Here is a 9906-nt window from a genome sequence, read left to right on the forward strand (position 1 = left end):
CTGGGGCAGAGCCCCCAGGAACCCTGGAGGAAGGCATCAGCACATTTTGGGGGGCCCCTCTCCCCAACTGTTCCCAGAAAGAGCTCTGGAACATCCTTGAGCCAACAACAGATACCGGCCAGGCAGGAAGCTAAACGTGTCTCCTGCTGAGCCTCAAGATCTCCCTGGGAGTTGGGGAGGCTGCCCAAGGTCCCACAGTCAGAAAGTGGCACCACCAGTAACCCCGCTTGCCCCCTCCTCAAACCCTTCCACAACTTCCCACTGCTGAGGATAACCAGAGCCCTCCTGGAGGTCCACAGTGGTCCCCCTACCTGCCTCCTCCAGCCTCCTCTCCTAACCAGTTCCCCCCCCCGCACCTCTCTCGGTCCTAGGGCCCTCGCACATGCTGTTCCCTCTGCTGGAGGAAGCCCATTCCCATTCACCGGGCTTACGTGTAAGTTTCTCCAAGACGCGCCCTCTGACTCCCATTCCCGTGACTGGCAGCCTCCTTTCTCATCCAGCTCCTTACTCGGCTGCCCAGCACAGCCCTCACAGGTGGGCGGAGGGTCTGTCCCCTGCCCACCCACTGCCCATAGCTCACTCACCGAGTGGTCACCCTGTGCCCACACTCTATATGGCTCACATTTAACTCCCATAACAACCCTACAGGAGAGGTGGTTTCCTTGTTCTCCGTTTTACAGATGAGGAAGCAGGCTCAGAAAGGATAAATGCCTTGCCCAAAGTTTACAGGTGTGGGACCCGGGATATGAGCCCGGCCCTGTTCTGCCTCTCTGGGATATAAGCATCTAAGCATACAGTAGGCACACAATTAATGTTCATGGAATGAATGAGCAAAGTGGCATGCAGGACACTAGAACCAGGCCTGCCTGGGTCTGGGGACCTCCACCCGGTCGTGTTATGGTCAGGGTCCAGGGCTAGACAGGGCCCCTCCAGGTACCGCCTCTGCCCTGCCGAGCTACGCGCCCCAGCTGCTCCTCATTAATTAGGACCTTTATTACCTGCTTCTAACAGGAGCCAGACACTGCCCTGCCCCCTGGCAGGCTGGGATAGGGGCTATGGGGAGGAAGCCCCCTCCTCTCTTCTCTCCTCCTCGCTTTAAGGCCACCCAGCTGGGCAGAAGAAGAACCGAGGGGATACGAGCCAGGTGCAGGATGAGGGCGGGTGGGGGCCCAGGTGGTCCTCCACCCTGGACCCCTCCCTTCCCCCTCCTCATGCTCATGACCACCCCCCGACCAGCTGTGGCCGCTGGCTGAGTCTGAGCCATTGTCCCAGGGAACGGGGGGAGGGTGGGGACACGGCACAGTGGGAGGCTTGTGCCCTGCCCACACCTCCCCCCCACCCGTCAATGGGGCACTTGTCAATTCATGTCCCAAACATGGCGGAAATCCCGTCGGCCACGTGGCTGTGGGCAGGGGAGGCCAGGGCCTAAGGATGCTGGCCAGGCCTAGCTGATCAGAGCCCGGGGCTGACAGGGCCCAAGCCTGTTCCCCGCATTCTGCCCCGAGTGTCCACCCCAGGCGTCTGAATCTGAGGGCACCCCGGCTCCAGGCCATGGCTGGGAGCCAGGATGGTAGGGGTTCAGGGGACTGCCCACCCTAGCACCCCCATGATGCCCTCAGGGACTCCTAGGGTCAAAGAGGCCTAGCAGCTAATGTGGGCCCCCCTTCAATGCTATGCCACCCTTGGCAAGTGACCTGCCCTCCCTGCGCCTCCGCTTCCTTCTCTGTCGAGGGAAGCAGGGATCCCTGCATCACGGAGTGGTCCCGAGACTTCAACAAGAGGGTAGGAAAGCTCCTCACTCCCCAGAGGCCATTCCTCAAATAACATTCATCGCTGTTTCCTTCTCTCTTGGGGCTCCCCTCTCCTCTCCTGCCCAGGCTCTGCCCCTCTCGCCCATGCCTCTCCACCTGTTGCGAATCTGCTCCAGAAAGCCTCTGAGGGGGCCTCCGACCTTCTCCCAAGTCCCTCTGACACATGACCGGTACCATACTGTTATTCTGGCACGTACACAGCGGAGTCCAGCCTCCAGGCCTTGGCTATAGCCCCCCCACCCACTACCCCGGTGGGTAAGCCTGTGACTGCCTCCCTGCTCTGGAAGCCCCTCCTCGATCTCCTCCATCACAGCGGGCCCCCAGTGCTGTCACTTCTTTCCTAACATGGCCTGAGCTAATCGACGTGCTCCAAACTAGTTCACTCTGGGACAGGGCACAGTAGGCTCTCACCTCCTTCGGCTCGAACTTTCCATCTTTATTAATACGATCTGTGATTAATGTAATAACTGCTAGCGGTCCCCACTTCAGGCTTCAACCTGTGACCAGACCTTCTCACTCAAAATGCCTTCCGGTCAGACGCTTGATTTTGCAAGCTATCCTTTGCATCTCTGCATCAAGTCTCCAGTTAGCTGGGGGCTGAATGACAAGGATATGGCTCCTAGGTCACTGCCATCAGGCCCTTAAATCTGAGCCATGGTTGCCTTTATTTGCCAAAAATGCAAAAGAACCCCCATCTCCTCCAGGGGACCTGGAATCTTTGGCCACCCCTGAGCTGTAGCTATGTCCCCCCCGCCCCAGACCCCGCACAGCTACCACCCCGTCCTCGGGTCGACACAGGCTGAAGTCAGAGCCCCAAGAGGCTCCCAAGCCAGGTCCAACAGAACTGAGCCCAGAAGCTGCAACGTGTTCTGTGGGGAACCCACACTAGTCCCCAGGGATCTTCAGTTTGCTCTGGGGGGCCCCCCGCCCTGATGCTACAGGGCCAAGTGAGCTCCTCCCCGACGGCCCCATCTCCGTCATACAGGGACCAAGCCTTCCAGGCAGGCTGGGGAAGGCCCTCCCCACAGGGGCAGAGTACAGACCCCGCAGCTTGGGGTGGGGGCGGGTCTCTACCAGGGTTACCCATGTCTATCTGTATTCACACACCAGCATGTCCCCCCAGCACACACACACGTGTGTACACAAGGGCACACTCCCACTGACAAACACACGCTCGTGTACGTACACGTACACACACACACACACAGTGGCATCCCCTTCCCACGCGGACACACACACGTGTGCTCATTCATTCAAACAATTACTGAGCGTATGCCATGCGTCAGGCACAACGCTTGGCTCTGGAGCTGTAGTAATGAACAAAACAAAACCTCCTGCCCACGAGGAGCTGACCTTCTGGAGGCAGAGTCAGATGACAAGATAGAGGAGTAAAAATCCATAGCATTTCAGAAGGTAACAAAGGCTACGGGGAAAATAAAGCAGAGAGAGGGGCGGGGGTGGCAGGAGAGTCAGGACGAGTTGCCGTTTTAAATAGGACAGTCAGGGAGGGCCTCACTGAGACGAGATGGGAAGGTGGTGAGCCACAGGGATATCTGGGAAGAGCATTCCAGGCAGCGGGGAGCCAGTGCAAAGGCCCTGAGGCACGAGCATGCCTGTGCTTCTTCCCATGTCGGCACCCCGCCCAGACTCGAACGCTCGGTGCACACAAATGCTCACTGACCCAACGGCAGGCCCAGGCCAACAGCCCTCCCGATCGGGTCTGGCTGGAGCCAGATCCAAAAGAGCCAAGACAGTGCCGCAGAACCCCGGCTACCCCTACCCCAGGCCGCAGACCCCACAGGGGAAAACCACAGAGGGAGAAGAGAGCTCAGGGACTGAGATGGTGAAGAGGACAGCGAGGGAGGGCCCCGAGGGAGGAAGGGGCCCGAAACTCCAGAGAGGGACAGAGGCTGTGGTTGTCCCATCTGAGAGCTGGAGGGACCCAGGTCGGAGGCAGGCAGCGCTTTCTCACTGATGCAGCCTGGAGACAGGCAGAGGACGGGATGCCCTGGGGACTCCATAGGCCAGGCCAGTGGAGCCTCTGGACCCAGCTGCCCGCCCCCCACCAAGCCAGGCTTTTCTCCTTCCCTCCCCTCCCCCTCCAGGCCTTGGCACTCCAGGGGTCTCACTGCTCACATCACGCGGCACACAGCCTTGAGCCTCTGAGGGAGGGCTCTGAGACCCAGAGAGGTCAAGGGGCTGAATGGAAGTCACCCAGCCCAGCCATCCGTGGTGGCTCGGGACCCTCAGCACTCGAGGGGCCCCCTCCCTGCCCCACTCTAGGCTGGCACCCAACTGTGACAGGGGCCCCAGGGGCCCACTGCGGCCCTGCTGTGGCAGCCCTGAGTGAGGTGGACACATCACCTTCCTCTCCTGCCTCAGCACCGCCCTCTTGGAAATGAGACACCCCTATACTTGCACAGAGCCCCGGGACTCCCAGGAGGCAACTTAGGCAAAAACGCTCTGGCCTGGGTGCGGCAGGCAAAGACAAAGGACAGGCAGCCCCTTCCCCCTGCCACCAGCCCCCCCACCCAGGCCCAAGTTCCCCATCCCTGAGGGGCAGGGTGGGGCCCCAGCTGGAGGCAGCAGGAACCGGGAGCAGGCATCAGGACCCCGCGGGGGGCCAGCCCTCCAGGATGCTGGGTCCCTGCCTGCAGAGTGCATCCCATAAAGCTGCGGGGTACCCCCATCCTTGGCATAAGCAGCCCAGAGAGGGTGAGGGGCTTTCCCAAAGCACACAGCGCTGGCCACAGGCCCCAGCCCAAGGTGGGGCACTGACCTACCCCGTGGATCAATACATCCTCGAAGTGGGGGGCATAATACCTGCCCTGAGCCAGGTGAACGAGGCTGTGCAAGCCCCGTGGGACAATAATCACCGTCCAGGCTGACGTTTCTGGGGCGTTACCGCACCCGGCACTGTACCAGGCCTCAGAACACCCAGTTTACCCAATCCCCGCAGAAACCCTGAGAACTGGGTCCTGGGGCTGCAACTGTATTCCCATTTTAAGGATGAGAATGTGGAGGCACAAAGAAGTGCAGAGATCTGCCCAGGAGAGGGACCGTGGGCAGGCAGCCGGACTCACGCTCTGGGGAGTGCATAAGGCCATGACATATCCGACACCTGCCCCCCAACCCAGGGGCTACCCGTACCCAGTGGCAGCAGGGGCTGAAGACTTTCATAGGGGAGAGGAGCCCCCCCCCCAATACACACAGCCAGGCTGTGAGGGAAACTGAGGGCCAAGACAGGGGGCCATGAGGAGGAAGACGGCGGGTAGGAAGGGCAGACAGCCTGGGTAGGGCAGGGCCACCCCGCCCCCGTTAATGATCCAGTTAATGATTTCTGCTCCCCTTCTTATCAGAGGGCAAAGTCCAAGGGTAGCAGCCAATCAGCAGCCTTGCTGGGCTGTTTGTTACCCAGCAGCCTCAGCTGCCAGGGCCCCCCCAGTCCTATAAGCCCTTGAGAGTTAGAGAGTGGGGGCCAGGTCCCCAGGAGGAGGCCATTCTGCCCAGAGCGACCTACTTGTCTTTCCCCCAAACACCCTGCTTGGCCCTGCCTAAGACCCCAAGGGGCCCTCTGCCAAGGCCCCCAGACTCAGGAGAGGCCCTGAGGCAAGCAGGTGGGAGACAGCCTTCTCCTCCCCAGCCCCGCCCCCCACCCCCTGCACTAACCCCAGGCCCTCCCAGAGAGATGACTTCCTCGGGTGCACCCCCCCACCCCACCTTTGTTCACATAGCCATTGTTGCCTCCAATGACCCTGAGAATGTTTCCTGCCCCCACCCCAGCCCCACGCCACCCTGTGCCCTGTGCTGGGTGTTGGGAACATGGGGATGAGTCAGACCCTGCACTACTATTTCCCCTCCAGCTGGACTCAGGACCTGGGGAGGAAGGGCTGGGACAGCACTCCTCCAGAAGGCACCCCATCTCATCTTCTCGACAGTCAGGGGTCCAGCTGCCTCCCCCATCCACCCTTCCACCATCCTTGGTGCGCCATAGACAGGTAGACAGGCTGACATGGGGCACAGGGCCACGCGACCACACACCCCAACTCAGCCCCAGACTCCTGTCCCAGGTGGGCATCCTCTCCCCAAAATCATCAGGTGGCCTCCCCCTGCGGCCTTCTCCTGCCCTCTGGAGGCAGACAGGCTGGTCCCCACCGGAAGGCCACCCTTCCTCCCCCAAGGCCCTGGTGGCGGAGGAAAGAGCTGGGGGCTTGGCAGCTCTGGCTAATGCTGGCTAAGTCCCTTCTCTCGGAGTCTTGGCCCCTGGAAAAGGGGGCCAGTGCCGGCCCCTACCTCAAGTGGCTTTCAAATCAGGATCCCGGTGCTCTGGGGGCTGTGGGGAGCCCCGCCGCCCCCACCCCCTGCCATGAGTTTGCCTTTCTTTGGTGCCTAAAAAGAACCTCACTGGAAGCCCCTGGTCTGGTCCAATCCACCTGCCTACCCCAGGAGGGGAAATGAGGCCAAAGAAGGGAAGTCGCCGGCCCAAGCCACCCATCAGGTCTGTAAGGAGTAAACGCCCTGGTGGGGCTCTAGAGGCCACGTGGAGGTCCCCCCACCTCTCAGTGGCCTTTTCAGCACCTGCTGGAAGCCCAGGTCCCCTAGGTCTCCAAGGCTTCCTCCCCAGCACCTGCTTTCTTTGGGGAGGAGGTGGGCACTGCTCGCCCAAGCCCCAGGTGCCCCTGGAACCAGGGGTCAGCACCCTCCACCTTCAGTGCTCTAAAACGGCCCTCCTGCCAAGGGCTGGGAGACGAGGCTCATCAGATCTGAAGGCGTCAGTAAGACCTCTGCCACCCCTTCCTGTCTTGCAGGTAAGGAAAAGGGGTCCAGAAAGGGTGAGAGCTCAGCACAGGGTCACAAAAGTCTCAGCGGCAGGGTCCGAGCCTGTACCAGAACCTCTAAGGCTCTGTCGGACCCCCCTGATGTCCTCTCGCCCCCGTCCCTGACCAGGCTCTGGGAATCCAAGGTCCCAGCCAACCAAGATGCTGAGGAGTATACCTGCCACCACGACCCTGTTACCTGCCGGGAGCCAGGGCATCCTGCCTGGAGGGTCCCCTCTCTGCAGGCCCTGTGCCCGCCGATCCAGGCGGCCGGAGCCTCCTTCTAGGGGATTAGCAGGGCGGTCACGGGGGCCCGGCTGTACCAGCCTCGAGGGGGCCGCCCCGTCCCAGCCTCCCACCCGAGGCCCAAAGCGCCTTAGCCCCGAGCCCACCACCCTGGGGTGGGGCACAGCCTGGCCCACTGCACAGGGCAGGACCCAGGACATAGGCAGGGTGTTCCTAGAGAGTGGGCCATGGCAGACAAGGGGTCTCGATCCGCCCCTGCCCTTCAGCAAAGGCTTTTTCCATCTCCGGCCCAGAGCTGAAAGCACGGACCCTGCCCATGTCCCCACTGTCCACAGGGAGTGAACAAGGCCACGTGAGGACCAGACTAAGAACTCAGGTTCCAGCCCCAAGTGCGAGAGTTCAGGAACAACATAGCCACGTGCACAACACTCACTTGCTTTCACACTTGCACTCATGCGCACACTGAGGCCTGGCCCTGAGGTCTCCCCCACACCATTGCATACCCGCTCCCCGCCAGGGTCCCCCCTCCCAAGTGGCCCCCCCCCCGAGACTCCTGGCCCTCAGCACCGGCGCACCTTCCCGCTCATCTCAGGCTCTGGGAACACTTCTCCAGTCCCTGGCTCCCTCCACCCGCCTCAGCGGGCAGCGCCCCCCCCCCACTCCCCACAGACATTCTTGAGTCTCCTCTTATCTCTCTGGAGGGAGCAGCACAGCCTCCCCGCCAGGCCAACCGCATGGCTGAGCTGTGGCGTCAGCCCCCACCCCCCACCCACGGCCAGGAGGGAAAGTTTGGCTCAGGAGATGGGGAGCCTGAGCGGGCCAGGCTCACCGCTCTGCCTGGGGTGCAGGGTCCTGGGGGAGGACGCATGGGGACATCTGCAGGAAGCAAGGGGGCCTGGCCCATGGCCGTCCTTGGTATCTAGTGGGCTCAGGGCACCCCCAAAACAGTACCCTTTCCCTCCTCCCCAGGGGCCCCCAGCCCCCATAAGGCCCCTTGAGGGTTCATAAAGGATGAACAGGTCTAGGGAGAACCACAGCCCCTGGGACTAATGGGGGGACTGCCTAGGACCCTCAAATGGCCCAACTACCTCAGGATCAACCATTTAATCTAGTCCAAGCCTGATTTCTTGGGGCCTGGGTCTGCTGGGGTGTCCAGAATCCTGAAGTGAGGAGGCCTGAGGCTGGGAGATACCCTTACCTAGGCAGCAAGCAGGAGTGGACAAAGGCTGCCCCCGCCCCCCACCCCAAGTCACAGAAACAGACACTGAGGCAAAGGAAGGCCTTCCTCTCTCCCTCCTGGACTCCAAAGGTATCTGGGTGCTAGGCTTGAAACTTGGGCCATGATCCACCACCCTGTAGCCCAACAGCCCCAGCACAGTGGTGCCCCGCGGACCGCCCCATCCCTAGGGGCAGGTTCACGCTGAGGAGTAGTAGGCTGTGGGCTTAGCGGCTGGGGAGAGAGGGTGGGGACAGAGGCTTGACTACCCAGGTTGGTGGAGAGGAGCACAGGAGGGGCCAGAGGGGCTGGCGAGATGTTCCAGTGAGGGTCTGAGAAGCCAAATGGGCTGGGAGATGTCAGCCTGCACCTCTGCCCCCCCTTCCCACACTCTTTCCCATTCCTCCAGCGTCCAGCACCCTGGAGGAGGGGGAAAGACCTGGAGGAGGGGCAGAGGCTACCCAGGAAAAGGGGAGGGCGGTCTGGGTAGATATAGGAGCTGACCTCCAAAACCACAGAGGGTGTGTTGGGGGGTGGGGGGCAGCGGTAGAAGAAAACATTGTAGATTGTGTGTAGATGTCTAGATCCCCACGCTGGGAAGGGTCCTCTCAGGATTGAGGTGAGGGGGGTGAGGTCACTCCAGGGGTCGGGGGCAACAATCAGAGGAGGCAGAGCTCCAGGGACAGGTGTGGGTGGAACAGCCCCGAGGAGCCTCCGAGGGCTGGCAGGATGCAGTTCACCACTTTGGGAGGGTCTCAGAGTGCGGAGGTGGCTGGCAGCAGGGATGCCGACTTCGAGAAGGTTCTAGCCCAGGGAAAGCCTTTCAGGGTGGGGGGGAATCCAGCCCATGGAGGAATGCTGGGGAGGGGTTCCAAGCCCTGAGTAAGGGAGGGGTAGCTGCTTCGAGGGGAATTTCAGCCTTGGGGGAGGAGCAGATTTGCAGAAAGTGGGTGACAGTATTGAAGGGGGTCCTAGTCTCAGAGAAGCACAATGGGGAGGTCTCAGCTCCTAGGAGTCAGGCTGGGGGTAGGGTGTCCACCTGAAAAGGACACAGGGGCCTGAGTCTCTAGGCAGGGGGCCCGACCTCTGGAAGGCATGCTGGAGGGCTGGGGTGCCAGCCTAAGAGGCATGGAAGATCCTAGAAGGCATGCTGGGGTCCAGGCCTCAAAGGGGGTCCGGAAGTCTGGGTCTGTATGAGGTTCCAGGGAAGCACAGCGGAGGGTCCCCAAACTCGGGAAGTGCACTAGGGGTGGGAGGTGTCAGACTTTAGAGGGGACTGCAGGTCCTGGAAGGCATGAAGGAGGACCAAGCCTGGGAGGGGACACAGCTCCAAGAAAGTTGTGTGCTGGGGGGACCGGGAGGGGGTGCCCAACTTTGGTAGAGGTGGGCAGTAACCTCCAGGAGACTCCCAGCCCTGGGAGCCAGCCCGGAGGGCCCCCCCTCCCCGCCCCGCCGCCCAGAGGAAGCATTCTGGGGAGTCCCAGCGTGGTCGAAGCAGAGTTGGGGATCCCGGTGTCCGGGGAGATCGGCTGGGGGTTCCCAGCACGAAGGGGGGTCCCCGCCCTTCCCCCCCCATCGCCCCCCCCCCCCGCCGGCGCCCCGCTCCCGGCCGGCCCGCGGTCCCTCACCTTCGAAGAAGCGCTGCAGCGCCTCCGTCTCGTCCACCACCTCCATGTCCGGCCTGCCCGGCGCGCGCTCCGCCGCGGCCCCGCTACAGCCCGGCCCGGGGGCGCGGCATCGCCGGCGCGGCCCGCGCGACAGTCCCGGCACGGCTCCCGCTACGGTCCCGCCCGGCCCGCCGGCGCGCTCGCCCCTC

The 9906-nt window shown here is 62.2% G+C and overlaps 1 protein-coding gene across 3 annotated transcripts in view; it reads right to left on the bottom strand.

The window, feature by feature from the left end:
- The window catches only part of MYRF (myelin regulatory factor), a 30602-nt gene extending 20738 nt beyond the window's left edge, over positions 1 to 9864 (bottom strand). For all 3 annotated transcript variants that reach the window (XM_073883631.1, XM_073883630.1, XM_073883629.1), the window contains exon 1: positions 9719 to 9864. In XM_073883631.1, the coding sequence (XP_073739732.1) occupies positions 9719 to 9764 (46 nt within the window). In that variant the 5' untranslated portion in view covers positions 9765 to 9864. The remainder of the gene's footprint in view (positions 1 to 9718) is intronic.
- Positions 9865 to 9906: the final 42 nt, after the last annotated feature.

Source organism: Callorhinus ursinus, unplaced genomic scaffold, assembly GCF_003265705.2.
Source record: "Callorhinus ursinus isolate GAN/ISIS: 27379988/994484 unplaced genomic scaffold, GSC_fseal_2.0 scaffold51, whole genome shotgun sequence".
Lineage (NCBI taxonomy): Eukaryota > Metazoa > Chordata > Mammalia > Carnivora > Otariidae > Callorhinus > Callorhinus ursinus.